This window comes from Martes martes (assembly GCF_963455335.1).
Source record: "Martes martes genome assembly, chromosome: 12".
Classification (NCBI taxonomy): Eukaryota; Metazoa; Chordata; class Mammalia; order Carnivora; family Mustelidae; genus Martes; species Martes martes.
This window is the reverse complement of record NC_137900.1, coordinates 43839755-43859682: the sequence shown is the minus strand read 5'-3', so window position 1 is coordinate 43859682 and position 19928 is coordinate 43839755. Positions and strand designations below refer to the sequence as shown.

General features: G+C 39.1%; 1 protein-coding gene across 3 annotated transcripts in view; it reads left to right on the top strand.

Moving 5' to 3' along the window:
• Positions 1–557: 557 nt before the first annotated feature.
• The window catches only part of PSIP1 (PC4 and SRSF1 interacting protein 1), a 43144-nt gene continuing 23773 nt past the window's right edge, over positions 558–19928 (top strand). For all 3 annotated transcript variants that reach the window (XM_080819872.1, XM_080819873.1, XM_080819874.1), the window contains exons 1-4: positions 558–998; positions 1528–1744; positions 4860–4936; positions 19141–19279. In XM_080819872.1, coding sequence (XP_080675998.1) covers positions 1673–1744; positions 4860–4936; positions 19141–19279 — 288 coding nt within the window. In that variant the 5' untranslated portion in view covers positions 558–998; positions 1528–1672. The remainder of the gene's footprint in view (positions 999–1527; positions 1745–4859; positions 4937–19140; positions 19280–19928) is intronic.

Below are 19928 nucleotides of genomic sequence, written 5' to 3'. Positions count from 1 at the left end.
ACATGTGAGGTTTAACAACACGTCTACACTTGACCACCACCCAGCTACCATTCTACTAAACAAATACAATTTAGATGCAGCTAAAATTTAGCAGGGGCCCAAACCCACATCCTATCTGAAAGACTTATGCTTTCCTGTCATTGTTTTCTTCCCTTCACATTTTGCATTCGTTAGGATTGTTGTTTTAATAGTTCTTGGTGCTTTAAATTTAAAAGAAAAGAAATAGGGCTTTCTCATATTACAATTTCAAGGAAAAGGCCATTGAGCGAGGTGTAAGAGGCCTACAAGCTGCACACCCTGCAACAGCCTCACGCTCCGATTTCATCTATGGGGTTTTGTACAGTTCTTTTTTGGATGGATGGTGCAAACCGCGCAAGTGCAGCATTAAAGCCTCCCCACCCTGGGAAACGATGCAAGAACATGCAGCTTAGGCTGCCAGGTTCTCCCTAACACACAGCCAAGGGCTGGAGGCCCGGATACCCGCCCCCAAACCCCGTCCACAACAATCGTTTCCTCCCTCCCCGCCTTTTACATACAGTACACATACAAATACACACACGCAGAGCAGCCAGCAGGGGCGGGCCGGGCCAGACCACTCTGCAAACCGCAGGGGGGAGCTGCCGACGACGGAGCTTTTTTCTCCCACTTATTTGTTCCTTTGCCTCAGTATCTCTCTCGGTTTGGCTGTAACTGTCGGGCAGAAGCCAAGCTGGGGATCTAGCGGCTTCCGAAGTTCCGCTTCCGAGCCCCACACCTCAGGCCGGTGCTGCGTTGTCCCCCCGCCCTCGGCCCGCCGTTGGTCCCGCCCCAGTGCTAGCGGGCGCCGAGCGGGAGCCGCGCGGGAGCAGCGCAGCGACGGCGGCGGCAGCGGCGGCGGCGGTTGCGATTCGGAGCCGTTGAGACGCCTCTGCGGCAGCTGGTGGCGCAGGTGGCTTGCGTGGACGCGGGCAGAGGCGGCCGGCCCGCCACCGCAGCCTCACCGCCCGCGGCCCCGGCAGGTGAGCGGGCGGCGGGGACTCGCCCCGCCCCCCCTCAGTGGCCTCGCTCCTGGCTGTAGCGGGGAAGTGGCCGCGGCCCGCCCGGGAGCAGAGGGGCGGCCCGGGGCTGCGACCGTCGGGAAGCAGGTTGGGGGAGATGTCCGGCTTGGATGGGAGGGGGACGTTTCCCCTTCCTTTGCCATCTTTTTTCCCTCTCCCCAGACCCCCTCCCTCTTGGGGCTTAAGCCCGGAGAAAAAAGCCAGGGGAAAGATGGGGCGGGAGAAAGGGGAACGGGGGCTGAGAAGCATCTCAGCCTCAGGTGGTGGCGTCTTTTCCGTCGTCGAGCGGTGGACCCGCAGAAGCCTGGAGGGGTAGCTCCCGGGCTGCGGAGGCCGCGCACTCGCGGGGGAGGAGCGGGAGGCGGCTCTCCCCTCACTCTCCCACCCCCACCTCTCCTCGGCCCTCCCCTCCCCCTCCCCCGGGCCTCCCCGTGCGGCCCCTCCCTTCGGGTTTCTGAGCATTAACCGCCCTCGGTGCTCTCCCTCGCAGGCGCGTCGGGACGCCCGGAGGCATCTTCCCCCTCCCGCCGCCCCGGGAGCCTGGGCGCCCGTCCGCCCTCCGCCGGCATCCCCCCGCCGTCCGCACCGCCGCGCCTCCTCCCTGGGCTTCAGACCCCCGGCCTCGCCCCCGAAACATGACTCGCGATTTCAAACCTGGAGACCTCATCTTCGCCAAGATGAAAGGTTATCCTCATTGGCCAGCTCGAGTAAGTGATTTTAGCCTTCGCATTTAGCGGTGCTACCTTCCCCAGGGGCCTACTTTCTACCCTTTCTCTTAATTTTGTTCTCGGGTCCTGTCTCCCTCTCGCTTTCCTTTGGCCTCTTTTGTAACCTTTCGTTTTAGCTTTTTGCCCAGGAATCTCCCGTGGAATTGTAAAAATCCAGGTGTTTCTCCTTAAGAGTTTCCCTGTGGGTTTGTTTTTAACAGACTTGGGCAGGTTTTCTTAATAGGAAATATTTAAACGTGATGCTAGTTAAATGTTCCACTGTAGGTGAAAATAATCAAGGTTGGACTTTGTTTACCGTTTAATGAAGCATTGACATTTTAAAAATTTTGAGTAAAAGGCAGAGTATCAGTGGAGTTTATGCAGACTCTTGGATGTCAAAGATGTGATTAAATTGGTTTCATAGGGATTTTTTATGTTTTGTAGTTGATGAGACCTTCTGGGTTTGCTTGTTTAATATAGAGATTCAGGACTGGATATTCTTGAAAATTTTACAATAAGTTTTTTGTAAATTTATTTTCGTGTTTGTATTCGTTAAGTTTGTCTTATGACCTTGAAGAAGTTGTTTTACCTCTTTGTTTCCCATAGGCGAAAGAGCAGATTCCTAGGTTCACATCTAGTGGTACAGAGAGATAATTAAGGCCCAGGATTTTTGTGACATTTAAAGAATTGAGACTAATACCTAAATGCCATTTTCAGAAAAAGAGGTCTTTTTGTTAGCTTATGGTAGGACTCAGGTCCTAAGATCACGATAGAACCAAAAAACTGTCGAGATCTATTAGATTAGAATGCTCAAGATTTTTTTTTAAATATAAACTTGATATTATTAAGTTGTATTTTCCACCAGTTTACTCTTCTTTGAGGTGTGTATTTCTTAAAAGAAAATTAAATCCTGTGTTTTTAATTATGTCAGCTGGGAGAAAGCATACCTATTGGTTACAGAGAATCATGTAGTATGTTTGCTGATTGCTGTCCAAGTATAAAATGTTTACTGTTCTCTTGGTTTTTCCCATCCCGTTCTTGCTTGCAGGTTTCCTTCCTAAACCTGGAAAGATCCTTCCCTCCCCGCAGTCTATCAAGTCTGCCTTTTCACTGGAGTCTTATCTTGAACAATCCTTATTCATAATTCTTATCTATATATTTGATACTCTAATCTATTTCCTTTGTGATAACATTTTAAACTCTTAGGTTTGTGCTTTGATTTCCAAATAGATTATAAGATTTTTTTTTCTTAAATTGTAAGCTTCTTGAGGGTAATAGACATAAACTGAATTTCTTCATGTGCTCCACAGTCCTTAGTATGCAATCATGTACTTATAAAACACTCTTTTTTGTCTGAATAGAGGACGGGGAAGCTGGGCAGGTTTAAGGCCCCTCCAAGATACTTTTTTTTTTCATGGTTTTAACATCCTTATTTATTTTGACATTTTATAAAATCTGAGGTTGTAGGGTATATCTGTATTCACATTTCGATGCTACATTACATTTATGAGCCAAATGAAAATGTTTGAAAAGTTACCTGCTTTCCTTTCAAATTGTCTTCTTCACATGCTTCATTGTGTTAGGTGATTAAGAGCTGGTACTGCTAAAAGCAGAATAAGTAGCCTTAGGAGGGCCAGAATTTTCCTTCGTTAATAAGTTCTATATTCAACAAGGTCCCTTGATTGGAATGGGAAATTTTTGTTTCTTTTCTCCTTTTTTTCTTTACAGGCAGCTGATTTTGGTTTGATATTGGCTGTGTCCGAGAATTATGTTCCTTTTTCTGTCATCTCCAGTCCTTACAAATAATGTCTTTGCTTTAGAGAGATTAGGGTTTTTATTATCGTCTGTGAAGATGACAGTTGTCCATATTTTGATTTTAATGTTTTCTGTCTCTATATTTCAAACTTCTTTAAGTTTTCTTTTAAGTTTTGCATGTTCTTATAATCCTGTATCAGTAATAACTTTCTACAGTCAACTTTTTAAAAATTGCCTAATGCTTATTAAACTCCATAGGTACTGCACATTTAAAACTGTTTGCTAGCAGAAGGAAGCATATGAACTGGGTTGACAGAAAGTATCCCTTAAGGGCTCTAAGGATTTGTATATAAGTATAATGATGGTATAGGTGAGGAAATTAAAGTCCCTAGGAGTGTTAGTTGATAATGATAATGTTGATGTCTGAAACCTTCAGACTGCATAACAGTCAAATCACTTTCACCATCTTTTTTTCAACATGGTTATGCATATAGAGCTTAGTAGGTCCTCAGATGATCTGCTTCCTTCCTAACAAAGCTAATTGGTTTTTTAAAATGTCTTTGAAATTAGGAAGGTTGTGACACAGAAATGTTATTAGGAATTTAAGTAAGGAAAAAATTGAAATGTTAAATTCTGACTTGATAGTACTACCTGATGGCTTTACCTTTGAGGTCTGCTTCTCCTTTATTGTTAAGAGAAAGTAACAAGTATAACAGATATGTTAGACATGATAGTGCCTGATACTTTCTTCATTACTTAATTAGAATGATTGACAGAGAAATGAAAAAGGAACAGAGCTTCATCTGATTTAGCCATGTAGGTGCAAGATCGTTCTAGAACGTGTGTTTCAAACTTAGAGAAATACTGCTTGTAACTTTAATTTGTGTCTGCTTTTACATTACTCTGATACTTGTATAGCCTCCCTGCAGAAATACGATTTAGGATTTTTGAATGGGTTTGGGCTCCCTTATCTGAAATATTCCGGGTCAGATATATTTAAAAATTCAGAATTTGAGGTGTCTGTGGTACATATGGTATATATTTTGCTCCTGGTAGGCTTCTAGAATGGCACATGGTAATCTAACAGTATTTTTGCAGAGAAACATCAGTAGAAACACTGGTGGATAAAAGAAATGACGAAATACCTTCATTGTCAGTGCAGGTTTTGCCATGAAATGAGTTTTGAGAAATATTTTGGGTTTCAGAACTTCTTGGGTTTCAGAACTGAGATAGGGATTATGACCTACAGAACTGGTCTACTTTTATCAGATCCTTCTTGGATGTCTTGTTCTCACTTTATTCTGGTGTGTTGAGGTGTGTATGATTTAAAAGATGTTAATTTTTCTGATCTTTCTTTTAGGTAGATGAAGTTCCTGATGGAGCTGTAAAACCACCCACAAACAAACTACCCATTTTCTTTTTTGGAACTCATGAGACGTAAGTCCTTTTAGCTCTAAAGGCAAATCAGAGTTAATTTAGTAGGGTTGTTTAGCATAAAATGAAAAACAGAGATTACCTCACAGAGAAAATAAGAGTAGTAATAGGAAACTTTAAGATCATCTTTGAATTTTGGAAAAAGTCTTCAAGTTTCCCTTTTAAAATATATTTTTAGGGCAGAAGAATTAGATGCTGCAGGTGTAACTTTTCATTGGAATAGATGTTTCCTTAATTATAAAAGGAGGATGTGTATGGATCCTCTCAGCAACCAGAAGAATAACCGATAGATAAAGTATATAAAGAAAGTTCTTAACAGGGCATTTCGTAATGATATTTAGTATACTAAATGCCTTTCATGAGAACAGCCTAGCACCTTGTTCTAGGCTTTGGTGATATTAACCACACAAATGGTGTATTATGGGAAGAGTGAGAAGAAGTCTGGATAGTTCTCTCGAGTGTATTTCTGCGGTCCTGAGAGCTATTGCGACTGCTCTGCTGCCCCTGGTGGATATGTGGGCAGAGGACCAATTTGGTAGAGCAAATTAATTTTTCAAAAATTGCAGCCAAATGTTGTTGAGCTGATACTTCTAGGTGCATAGGACTACTCCAAGGCTTGTTTCATTGATTTTGGTGTGTGATATCCTACATACCTATAATTTAACAGGCTTAGAAGTACTGTTTATATAATTTTGCTGACTCTGGACTTGAAGTTTAAAATTTGCAATAATTTTGCTAAAGTAGGCTTGTTTACTTTGGACCAGGAGAAACAAAGTTGTTGATATAGCTAATTAGAATTATGTGTTCCTAACAGTGTCTACAATGGCAACATTTGGTTTAGTGTTGCTTAGCTACCTTATGAACTTTCACATAATTTCTTTCAACAGCTTTATTGAGATGAAGTTTACATCGTAAAGTTTCACTTGTTTAAAGTATGTAATTCAGTGGGTTTTAGTACATTTATTTTCTTTTTTTTTTTTAAGATTTTATTTATCTATTTGACAGAGAGAGAGATCATAAGTAGGCAGAGCAGCAGCAGAAAGAGGGGGGGAAGCAGGCTCCTCGCTGAGCAGAGAGCCTGAGGCAGGGCTCGATCCCAGGACCCCAAAATCATGACCCGAGCTGAAGGCAGAGGCTTAGCCCACTGAGCCACCCAGGCCTCCCAGTATATTTATTTTCATGTCCATTAGCAGTTTTATTCTCCATTTCCTCCTTCCAAGAATTAGACAACAGTTCTGTAGATTTGCCAATTCTGGACATGTCATATTAACGGTATTATATAGTGTTGCATAATTATTTTTTTTTTAATGCAGTTTTGAGACTAGAATTGGATCTGCCTTCATAATTACTTTGAGTCAGGTTTAGGTATATCCTAAACATAAAAACTTAAGTTTTGTAAGAAATGATGAATTTCTCACTCAATAGGGTAATCTACCATTTAAAATATTCCCATAAATTTAATAGGAAAAGGTATCTTTTGATGAAAAATTTGTATACTTCGTATTGGAGTAGCAACTTACAAAGTGTGGTAGTAGGTCAAGCTGCACCAGCATCACATGGGACTTTTAAACATGTAAATTCTTGGAACCCCCCCCCACAAATTACTGAATCAGAAATTGGGGTGTGGAGCCCAGTAATCTGTTTTAACAAGCCTTCCAGATGATTCTAATGCATATGAAGTTTGGAAACACTGTAGTAATGTGAGTAGACATTCCTTAGAATTTTTCAGTTTTGTAAGTTTAGAATTCTTTAAATGTGATTTTTCTGAAATGGGACAGATGTTGTATACTTTCATAAGTGGCCTTATAGCTTCACAGAACACATAGTTTATTTTTATATTACGTTTAGGGGAATGACTATACCTTCCCCCCAGCATTTAAAGTGAAGATTTTTACATTATAAATACCTGTAAATTTTGAAACAACACCAAATAACCAAATTTTCATTAAGCATTGTGTGGTTACTAACAAAAAGTGGTATTGAATGATTAATGAAGACAGTTATTAATATTTAAGTAATTGGAATATGTTCAAGGATTTAGAATATAACTTTAAAAGTAAGCTAATACTAAATTTTCATTTCATTATGTGACATTTTGTGCTTTAGTGTTATCATAAGTATACCATTTATCTTTGGAAAGGCCGGGCTGCTGTACCTCCATTGGTCTGGTGACTTAACTTTTTTTGTATTTAAGGTTAATTTTTAGAGACTAGGTCTCTGATGATTTGTCTTGTTGCATCCCACCCCCTAAATTGGGATGGTGGTTATTGGGAACCTTTCAGTGTGGATTTTGCATAGTAAATGAGAGTTTATTCTATAAGCTCTCTATAGCCTATAGTTAGGGATATGGGAAGGGAAGGACATGGGAGAAGAAATGGCAATTTGGAAAACTATACTTATTTGTAACTGATTTATAGACTAATTTTTTTTAAGATATTTTTAAAATGTGAATTTAGTGCAGAACCATTTTAGAGTTTCATTCATTCTTGCTCTGATGTAGAAACTTTGGTTTTTCTTAGCATTTTATGACATTCACAGTAAATTCATCTAGCAGTCGAGTTTTTAATATTAGACAATAATGAGCCCTTAGTATACCAACTATGACCATCTGCTAAGTATCTTAAAACTAACATTCAAGACAGATTCGTAGTAAATGAGACTAACAAGGACCCAGCGCTTTGCTGGAGCCAAGTCGTGGTGTTATCTTTGATTACATATTACAGTCTTTTCCCTTCCTCCCCATGAGCAGTCAGCTAGCAAGTTTTATTCTTTTCTTTTAGAGTGTATTATGATCTGTCCACTCTCCCCTGTCTCCTCCCCTACAGCTTCAGCTCATGCTACAATTACTCTTACAGTGTCCTAACCTGGGCACCTGGGTGGCTCAGTTGGTTAAGCATCTGCCTTCCCCTTAGGTCATGATCCCAGTGTCCTGTGATGAGTCTACATTGGGCTCCCTGCCCAGAGGGGATTCTGCTTTTCTCTCTCCTCTGCCCCTCCCTCCTGTTCATGCTGTCTCTCTCTCTGTCTCTCTCTCTTTTTCTCAAATAAATAAAATCTTTAAAAAGATTGTCAGATCATGTCATTTCCCTGTCCAGAAATCTTCAGTGACTTCCTAATTAACATTACCAACAAACAACTCCCACAATTTATCTATAAATGCTGTGTATTAAGAACTGTATGAATTAGCCTATGCTTACCTCTCCAGCCTCATCACATTTTGTTCACTGTTACATAAATCTACTTTCTCTTGTCTCAGGTCCATCCTTATTTTTTTCTTTTTTGGGAAACGCCTTCTGATTTTTCAGTCATTTAGATCTTAGCTCATGTCCTCTTTTTCATACTTATTTTCTTCATTGCTATGATGACAAATTTTTTTTTTTCCATTACCCACAAATGAAGAGCTTGGAGAGCAGGGACATTTGTCTATCTTGTCATCATTTACTTAAGTGACTGGTGCGTAGTAGCTGTTAAATAAATACTTGGTGATAGATTGAAAGTGTATGCCCTAGATAAAATCATTTGTTGATGATGAATTTGCTGTCCATTAACCAACACTTATATAGTATTTAAGAAAACTAGATCAGAAGACAGTTTATGAATTCTGACTGCCATTTACCTGCTACGTGACATTGGACAGGTACTTAGCCTTCTGTCCTTTTATTTATAAAATGGGAATAATTTACTTCAGAATTTTGGGGTATAAAGATACATTACATGAAACAAGATACACTACATACTATGCATTTAATAATAAATGCCAGCTACTAAAGATAACGTTAGCCTACTATTTTTCAAAGACTAATATTTGTGTTAAATTGTTTGAAATGCAGTTTGAGTTTTGCTGATGGCTGTTGCTTACTGAGGAAATACTCTCACATGTCTATATCTAAAGTCTAGAAAATTTAAATGAAGATGTTACTTTGTTGAATTTATCTCCTTAACTGATTTTATCGTTATACAAGAATTTGGATCCTCAGTCTAGGAACCTAAAAAATATTTATCACAGGCTGTTTTAAAACCAGCCTGGTATATAGTTTTAGGAGTGAAGATGAATCGGGAGGTGGCGGCTTTTTGCAACCTGTCCATGACAAAGGTGTTCTTCTATATAACTTCTGTACTCTAGCCATAACTAACTGCACATGTTGGTGTGGGATCTTATAGTTTCTCATAAGCCCTATACTGTTTATTTATCTCTATACCAGCCGGCTTATGGCACACAGATATAGATTTAGTTGTCTCTTGAATCGTTGGCTGTTAAAAAGAACACATGCTAGGACGCCTGGGTTGCTCAATCAGTTGAGCCAGCTGCCTTCAGCTCAGGTCATGATCCCAGGGTGCTGGGATCGAGACCTGCATTGGGCCCCCTGCTCGGTGTGGAGCCTGCTTCTCCCTCTGCCTACTCTGCTTGCTCTGCCTACCGCTCCCCTGGCATGTGCTTATTTTCTCTCTTTCTCTGACAAATAAATAAAATCTTTAAAAATCAAATAAGAGGGGCGCCTGGGTGGCTCAGTCGTTAAGCGTCTGCCTTTGGCTCAGCTCATGATCCCAGGGTCCTGGGATCGAGCCCCACATTGGGCTCCCTGCTCAGTGAGGAGTCTGCTTCTCCCTCTCTCGCCGTCTCTTTTTCTCAATTGATAAAATCTTAAAAAAAATAAAATAAAAATAAGAAATGCATGCTGTTATAAAAGCTAGTTATAGGGGCGCCTGGGTGACTCAGTCGGTTAAGCATCAGCCTTTGGCTCAGACGATGATCCCAGGACCGTGGGATCAAGCCCAACATCAGGCTCTGCTTGTGGGGACCCTGCTTCTACCTGCCACTCTGCCTGCTAATGCTCATGCACACATGCTCCCTCTGTCAAATAAATAGATAAAATCTTTTTTTTCGTATAATGTTTTCTTTTATTTTTAAGATTTTATTTATTTATTTGACAGATACAGACCACAAGTATACAGAGAGGCAGGCAGAGACAGAGAGGAGGAAGCAGGCTCCCTGCCGAGCAGAGAGCCCGATGTGGGGCTCGATCCTAGGACCCTGAGATCATGACCTGAGCCGAAGGCAGAGGCCTATCCCACTGAGCCACTCAGGCGCCCCTAGATAAAATCTTAAAAAAAAAAAAAAAAAAGAAGCCTAGTTATAAAACAGTATATTTCATATTTTGTGATTTAATAATGATGGAGGAATGAAGCAGCAAGTTAGAATCGGTGTTTCCAGAAATAGGGCTGTTTAGTAGTACTGCTTGGCAACGGTTAAATGAGTTTTGAGTTTTGTATCTTCAGCTCTGGTAAGCTTTCCCATTTTTTACATATGACCTCTGGTTTGCCTTAAAGGTAGAGAGGCCCAGGTGTGTGATAATTGAGCTTTGGTGAGGGATCCATCTGTTCAGACCCTTGAACAATGTGGGTTTGAACTGAGCAAATCTGTTATGTGGACTTTTTATAGTATTTGTAAATGTATTTTTTCTTTATGACTTTTTAAATAATGTTTCATTTTTCCTAACTTTATTGTAAGAATACAGTATATAATACATGTAACATATAAAATATGTGTTGATTGACTTATCAGTAAGGCTTCTGGTCAACAGTAGGCTATTAGTAGTTAAGTTTAGGGGGAGATGAAGTTAATTGTGGATTTTTGACTGAATGGAGGGGGTCAGCACCCCAAACCCCATGTTGTTCAAGGGCCAGCTGTTAATGATTTGCTATTTTCTTTTTTTTTAAGATTTTATTTCTTTGTTTTACAGAGAGACCCTGAGAGAGGGAGCATAAGCAGAGGGAGTGGGAGAGGGAGAAGCAAGCTTTCTGCTGAGCAGGGAGCCCAACATGGGGCTCCATCCCAGAACTCCGGGATCATGACCTATGCCAAAGGCAGACCCTTAATGACTGAGCCACCCAGGCCCCCCAATTTGCTGTTTTATTTTATTTTATTTTATTTATTAGAGCGCATGAGAGGAGAGAGGTCAGAGGGAGAAGCAGACTCCCCATCAAGCAGGGGACTTGATCCCAGGACCCCAGAATCATGACCTCAACCAAAGGCAGATCCTAAACCAACTGAGCCACCCAGGCGCCCCAATTTGCTATTTTCTTAGGACATTTTACATTAGCTTTGATTCTTTTTTTTTAAAGATTTTATTTATTTATTTGACAGAGATCACAAGTAGGCAGAGAGGCGGGCAGAGAGAGAGGAGGAAGCAGGCTCCCTGCTGAGCAGAGAGCCCGATGCGGGGCTCTATCCCAGGACCCTGGGATCATGACCTGAGCCACCCAGGCGCCCCTAGCCTTGATTCTTAAGGGCAAGGACATTGGTATTTAAAGTCAGAGTTCATATATATAGGAATATGGTATCAATATTTTAGTAGGTGTTTCAGAGGCTTATAAAGGAAACCCTGAAACCCTCTTAAGGAAGATTGCACTAAGTTGAGGCTCTGCTGTTTAATAGCTAGATGATCTTGCTTGAATGAGTTAATCCTTCTTGTCTTCAGTTTTCTAATCTTTAAAATGAGGATTTTAGTGATACCTAAGTTCCTTTTCACCTCTGGTATTTGATGGGTAACTCTGAATTAACATGTATCATTTCATTGTTAAAATTTTAAAAAGTTGGGGCGCCTGGGTGGCTCAGTGGGTTAAAGCCTCTGCCTTCAGCTCAGGTCATGATCCCAGGGTCTTGGGATAGAGCCCCACATCGGGCTCTCTGCTCAGCGGGGAGCCTGCTTCCCCTTCTCTCTCTCTCCCTGCCTCTCTGCCTCCTTGTGATCTCTCTCTGTCAAATAAATAAATAAAATCTTTGAAAAAAAATTTTTTTTTAAAGTTTCCTATAAAGGAAAGAAGTCACTTTTATTCCTATTTTTTAGAAATGACGACCAAACCTGTTAATGTTTTGATGTATTTTCTTTGAGATCTGTAGGTCGTTTTCTTTTTTTAAAATCTCAATTTTAAAACTTTTTGTTTATTTATTTTTGGTATGTCATTTTAAAATGGGCTGCTTTGAAGAATGAATCAGCCATAGCCAAATCAGGTTGTGCCCTTGGGGACTCGTGATGGGTGTCTAAACAATAATCTCAACTTTCTTCATCAGACCTGTGGGATTGCATCCCCAGGGAGAATCCTTTGTATGTGTATGTGGGTGCATGGACATGTACTTTTATTTTTTTTATTAAAATGTAGTAGACATATATACTGTTGTGTAAGTTTGCAGCGCCTGGGTGGCTCAGTTGGCTGAGTGTCTGACTCTTGATTTTGGCTCAGATTATCAGGGTCCTGAGATACAGCCCCATGTTAGGCTGTGGAGCTCAGCACGGAGTTTGCTTGTCCCTCTCTGCTGCTCCCCCTACGAGCGCCTGCTCACTCCCTCTCTTTCTCAATAAATAAAATAATTAAAAAATGTATAAGTTTAAGGTGTACATATTGATTTGATACATTTCCATATTGCAATATGATAACCACCATGATTTGATACATTTCTATATTGCAATACGATTACCACTAGAGCAATAGCTAACACCTCCATCATGTTCCATAATTATCTTTTCTTTTATTACAGTAAGAATGTGGGAGGATTCTTCTTTTTTCCTCCATGGTTTTTTGAGTCTTATTAAGGGGTTCCTTAGTCTTGAGCATATTCCTTGACCCAGCAGTTCTACTGAGAATATGTTATGAAGATAGGTGCAAAGATTGAGCAATATTTATTATGGCTGCATTATTTTTATAATAGAAAATATGTTAAAGAAAGTAGTCCAACAATAGGCAGTCTGTTTTGAGATAGCCATTCAGTGAAATAATATATAGCTGTTAGTAGTTATTACCGTGAAGACGTGTTCATTTTAATTTGATAAAGTATGGATGAGTATGTAGTACATACATCTAACTTATGTATTAGTACGTATACATACAACTAAAAAGCAGACTGAAACAGTGGCTGTCTATAGTTGGTAAGATTATGAATTGTTTTTCTTTTCTTTGGTAGGAGAGGTACTCACTGAAGAATATTTTCAACAGCTTTATTGAGATAAAATGCATATCTCATACAATTCATCCATTTAAAGTGTACAGTTCGATACATAGTATATCCAAGGGAGTGGTGCAGCCATTAGCACAATTTTTTTTTTAAAGATTATTTATTTATTTATTTGACAGAGAGAAATCACAAGTAGGCAGAAGTAGGCAGAGAGGCAGGCAGATAGAGAGGGAGAAGCAGGCTCCCTGCTGAGCGGAGAGCCCAATGTGGGGCTCGATCCCAGGACCCTGGGATCATGACCTGAGCCGAAGGCAGAGGCTTAACCCACTGAGCCACCCAGGTGCCCCCATTAGCACAATTTTAAAACATTTCCATCGTGCCAAAAAAAACCCTTCTGCCCGTTAGCAGATATTTCCATTTTTCTGAAGTTCTGTCTCCTGTCTTACCATGGCTGTCACTAATCTATTTGCTTGTTCTAGCATTTCATATAAATGGAACTGTATAACATGCGGTGTTTAATGACTGGCTTTTTTCATTTATGATGTTTTCAAGGCTAATCTGTATTGTATTATGTAATAGTTCTTTGTTACTTTTTATTGCCAAATACTCCATTGTATTAATCTACCATATTTTATTTATCCATTGTATAGACATTTGGATTGTTTCTACTTTTGGCTGTTATGAATACAAGTTTTGTGTGTACCAGTTTTTGCATGGACATATTTTTACTTCTATAGGAGTGGAATTCCTGGGTCAAATGATAACATTATGTTTAATCCTTTCAGGAATTGCCAGACTATTGTCAAATCAGCCATGCATCATTTTAATATTCCTACCAGCAATGTATGAGGATTTTAATTTATCAGTATCTTTACCAAGACGTGTTATTATCTTTCTTTTTTGTTACAGCTATCCTAGTGGGTGTGAAGGTAGTATCTTGTGGTCTTGATTTGCATTTTACTGATGAGTAATGATATTGAGCATCTCTTTAAATTTTAGTATATTGATAGAGATGCAAATTAAGTATGACTTATGCAGTTGACCCTTGAACTGCATGGGCGTTAGGGGCACTGACCCTCCATGCAGTGGAAAATCTGCAAGTGACTTTTGACTCCCCCAAAATTTAACTACTAATAGCCTACTGTTGACTGGAAACCTTACTGATAATATAGTTAATTAGCACATATTTTGTATGTTATATGTATTATATGCTGTGTTCTCAATAAAGTAAGCTAGAGAAAATGAAATTCAAATTATAAGGAAGAGAAAATACATTTACAATGCTATTAAAAAAAATCCCCTTCATAAGTGGACCTGCACTTATTTTTATGTTTTGTTCAAGAGTCTGCTATACTGTGAACATAATGAATAGTAAAAATAAAGTGGAGCGTGAAATCTGAATTTAGAGAAGGATGGAGGGGCGGAATTTTTTAAAAACCTATTCAGCAGGGTGGTTCAGTCGTTAGACTTTCTGCCCCTGGTTCAGGTCATGATCCTGCTATCCTGGGATCGAGCCCCACGTCGGGCTCCCTGAGCAGGAAGCCTGCTTCTCCCTCTCCAGCTCCCCCATGCTTGTGTTCCCTCTCTAGCTGTTTCTCTCTGTCAAATAAATAAATAAAATCTTTTAAAAAAAAAAGTCTTATTCAGCAAAAGTAAGAATAATAGTTATCCAAGTATAATCAAAAGGTATATGTAAAACAAGATGTGAATAAGACCACATATAAATGATTACATTATATGACTAGAATTCTGTTAAGACTTTGAGATTGGAAAAAATCTTTCAGATTGGATTAATAATCTAGCTGTGTCTGGGATGCTTGGGTGGCTCAGTCAGTTAAGCTGCTGCCTTCGGCTCAGGTCATGATTCCAGAGTCCTGGGATCGAGTCCTGCATGGGGCTCCTTGCTCGGCAGGGAGCCTGCTTCTCTCTCCGCCTTTGCCTGCCTGCCACTCTGCCTGCTTGTGCGCGCGCACACTCTTTCTCTCTCTCTGACAAATAAATAAAATCTTAAAAAAAAAAAAATCTAGCTGTGTCTTACTTTGTGAGACAAAGCTCAAATTAGACATAACCAAGTAACGGTATAGTCATAAAGAAAGCAAGAGTAGCAGTATTGGCTTCTAATAAAAATAGAATTTTAAGGTCAAAGCATGAAGAGGAGAGAAGGGTACAGGCCCAGTATGCATGAAGTTTGGTTACCATGTTTTAGTTAAATTTTAACACCAGTCCCCCAATAACATGGTTCAAATTTCACATACCCTAGAATATTAACTGTAATTGCATAAACCACAAAATTTGCTGCTAGCTCTTCAGTCCACAAGTCAAAATGTAAATAACAGATGCATAGCATGTCACTTTTTTCAAAGGCTCTTGGTGATTGGTCAGTGTGCATCTGTTTTTCAAATTCTACATAGATGAGGGTGTAGTATTGGTGTTGAATGGTTATCTCAGTGATATACCCACTCAGGTTACATTTAAAAAAACAATATAGGGAATTGACCAAAAAAGATGAAAGTGCAGCAAAGAAACAATAACACTAGAAGTGAAATTTGAACCGAATGTACGTGGAGTTACAGAATAAAAAGCTAACCTTCAAATGTAGACATGCTGCATTTGGAGAGACTGTGTGTGCAGCCAGAGGAACTTAGTGAAGGCAAGCTTAGCAACATAAATGAGGAAAGTGGTTGTAATAAAAAGGATGAAGATGTCTCAGAGGAAGTGATGCCAACAAAAAACACTAGACATATTTCACAACATTGGAAGTGCAAAGGATAAAATGTTGGAAGCTGATCAGACTTAGAAAGGAATATGACAATTCGCCAAGGCATAGAAAATATGCTCGCTCCATATATAAGTTATATGATCAGAAGAAGGTAAGCGCTGTTCAAACTATTCCTCCTGAGTTATTTTTTTTTTTACAAAGAAAAACACTTCAATCTCAATGTTTATAATGTTTTAAATTACAATGTACTAAATAAGTATTTTATTATGTTTTCATGTCTTATTGCTGTCAAAAATAATAGTTTAATGTTTTGACAATTTTAGATTATGGAATGATCATAATTTTCCCCGTTAATTAAGATTGCCTTGCTTTGTCTATTTCTAAGTTTGATTTATGTGTGTGAGTGGGGGGAGGGGCAGAGAGAGAGGACCTTCAAGCAGACTCCCTGCTGAGTATGGAGCCTGACAAGAGGGCTCAATCTCAGGACCCTAAGATCATGACATATCATGACCTGAACTGAAACCAAGAGTTAGACACCTAACCGACTGAGCCACCCAGGTGCCCCTTTGCAGGGTCATTGTTTTTTTTGGTTTTTGGGTGTGGTTTTTTTTTTTTGCAGGGTCATTTTTATAGTCTCATGCTGCCATGCAAAGTAAGGACTGTCTGTTTTTTGTTTTTTTTTTTTTTAAGATTTTATTTATTTATTTGAGAGAGAGAAATCACAAGTAGGCAGAGGCAGGCAGAGAGAGAGGGGGAAGCAGGCTCTCCGCGGAGCAGAGAGCCCGACGTGGGGCTCGATCCCAGGACTCTGGGATCATGACCTGAGCCGAAGGCAGAGGCTTTAACCCACTGAGCCACTCAGGCGCCCCAGGACTGTCTTGTTTTAAGGAGAGAGAAATAACCCACATAAAGTGAACTGTCAAACCTTTATACACCAAATAACATTGTGGTAGAATCAGTCTTCTCTTGTTTTTTGGGGTTTTTTTGTTTGTTTTGTTTTTTTTAAGATTTTATTTATCTGTAAGAGCGAGCCGAGCACAGTGGGGAAGCAGCAGGCAGAGGGAGAAGCAGGCTCCCCACTGAACCAGGAGCCCAACATGGGAACAGTCCCAAGACTCTAGGATCATGACCCTCACCAAAGGCAGACGCTTAACCAACAGAGCCACCTAGGCACCCCCAGTCTTCACTTTTGAATAGCCTTTAGGTTTAAAGTCATATCTAAAAATGCCCCATGTTTGAAGTTTTAAAACACTCTTCTATAATTTTAATAAGTACTTAAGATCCCTTCCACTTTTGGAAGTTCTTGATGCCACCAATTTTGGGCCCATCAGGCATTTTGAACTGCAAGGGATGGTGCTGTGTTTGTACGTTGCTGCTTAGTATCCAGCCTTTTTTCAGTTTTCTTTCCAGCTTCTAGGTCTCTGATGGTATTGTGTTTCTTGTCATCTTTGGCCTTATAAGTTGTTTTTGTGAGGTTTTGTAAGAGAATTTGTGTTGAATAGCTTTGTTCTAACTAGAAGTATATTTGGTTTTGATGGATATTTAACTCAAATTATTTACTTGGAATTTGAGACATTATGTAGGAAGAATTGTTTTACTGTTTTAATTAAATGTGTTAATTTTTCTAATTAGAGATGATGGGTAGGAATGAATGATTCCTAGTAAAAGGCTGAATTTCTGAATCAAATGAGATGATGATTTAAATGTGCTTTAATCAATGTGCAGTTAAAAATACACGTATACAGTGAGAATTCCTAAATTACAGAATTTAAATTATAAAGCTGGCTTTTATATGCGCTGGTTGTATTTAAATAGAGCTCTGAGTCTCTATTTTATTTTTGTTATTTTTAAAGATTTTATTTATTTATTTGACAGAGTCAGAGAGGGAACACAAGCAGGGGGAGTGGGAGAGGGAGAAGCAAGCTTCTTGCTGAGCAGGGAGCTAGATGAGGACCTTGATCCCAGGACCCTGCTGAAGGCAGACACTTAACTGAGCCACCTGGGCACCCTCTAAGTCTCTTTTTAATTAAAATTTTATCCTAAAGCCTTCTGAAATACTCTAACTGGAGTGTTAACAGTAATCATTAGGTCCCTAATTCTTAAAAGAATTTCACCAGATAAGGAATTTGTGATATATACCTAATTAATAATCCATAATCTTATAGCGTAGCACATTTTAGAGGAGAGGAGTAGTAATCTGCTTTTCCTTTTCCTTTGACGAATACATGTATGTCAAGCAGCATCACCAAAAACTCACAGGTACAGTGCGTCTTCCTTTATAGAACTGACCGATGTCTGCAGGACCAGCTGATGTAGGAGATAAAAGGGGTCTGTTCTGGAGAATATCTCCCATTACACACAGTTTAGTCTCATCATTCACAGATTCCATATTTGTGAATTTGCCTGCTCACCAAAAATATACCCAAATCAGTACTCAACGGTGCCTTCATGTGCAAGCAAAACAGCAAAAATTGTGAGTAATTTGATGCACACGTTCCTAGCTGAGGTTGACCAGGGCAGTGTTTTGCCCTCTTATTTTTGGTCTTATTCTATAAACTGTCCTTTTTGCAGTCCTAGGTAGTGCTATAGTTTTTGCATTTTTGTGCTTTTTTTCTTGGTCATTTTGCAGTTTGTTATGGCCCCCCATATATAGTGCTGAAGTGCTGTTTAGCGTTCCTAAGTGCATGAAGGCAGTTTTGTGCTATATGGAGAAAGTATGTGTTGTATAACTTGCTCACTGTGAGTTCAGTGTGAATGAGTCCCTAACGTATGTTAATGTGTTTTTAAACAGAAACACACACAAAAAACAAGATGATATATTGATTGGTTGATGTAAATGTGACCAAGGCTCACAAGAACCCTACCTTGTATTTTTCCGGGTACAGTAGTGTATTATTCTCTAATTCAGTGTTTGTGGAAACTTTATAGAACCTAATTACCACAAATACAAGATTGACTTTAATGAATGTATGAATGAACAAATGAACCAGTTATAACCTCTCATTCCTTTATTGAATAAAGTAAAATTCTTAACACATTTTATTCCAAAAACCTATATATGTGTGTGTGTATACACACACATATAGTAATATACCTTATTGATAGTGTTTAATGAGTTGTGTATTATAGCAAATTACTTTGAAATAAAATTCTTTTGGAGTGCATTTTAAATGGATTAATGCAGTTGTGTCACAGTTCTTTTCATTTTGGGGCATTTTTAAAAATTATATATGTAAAATTTACCATTTTAAAATTTATACGTTTTTCAGTTGTATAGTTCAGTCGCATGGCATTCACATTCTGCAACCTGTGCGTTTTTTTAATACAGGACTGGATTCTAGGGGCTTGTGATTGAATTTTTAATAAAAGCATTTGAACTTAAATCTAATGAGTTATTTGTGTCTACCTTTCATGTAAGATTTTTTTAATCAGTTTTGGGTTAAGAATTGTTTATAATTGCATCATAGCATAGTGCTGTTTAAGGAGATATATTTGAGATTGCTTTGCACTCACATTTTTCTCCCTCTCTTTTTTTAGTGCTTTTTTAGGCCCAAAGGATATATTTCCTTACTCAGAAAATAAGGAAAAGTACGGCAAACCAAATAAACGAAAAGGCTTTAATGAAGGTTTATGGGAGATAGATAATAATCCGAAAGTGAAATTTTCAAGTCAACAGGTGCGTTATATTACATAAAATATACTTTAGTATTGTCAGTCTTGAGGAATGATCACGGTGCTAGCTGTAGGAAAATAAATACTAAGACACTTGTGAATTTCAGATTAAATTGTACTTACTTGTGAAGTTGAAACTTGATCTTTCATATCTGGAGGAAATGATGAAAATAATACCTACCTAGTTCAACAGATCTCAGAAAACTGGGAAATACTCAGTTATTTAAGTTCTGATTGATAGTTTGATGTATCATTGAATTTAAAGCCATATGTACTATTCTCTTAAATTTGGGTATTATAACTCGAAGGATGTATGTTTTTTTTTCTTACTCATTTTAGTTTCTAAATCCATAAAATTGTATTAAAATAAAAACCTCACATGGGTTAAATTAAGTGTGTGACAGAAGTCATTATAGCACAATGCAATTTATACTTAATGTTTTTGGTATCTAGAATAGCAGCCTTAACCTTCCTTCTTACTGTTTTTCACGTGTTCAGAGTTTTTGTTCATTTCAGTTAGACTGAGGTATAGGGGTACCTGACTGGTAGTCAGTAGAGCATGCAACTTTTGATCTTGGGGCCGTGAGTTCAAGCCCCACATGGGGCGTAGTTTATGTAAAAAAATAAATAAGACTGAGGTAGTAAAAACTAAA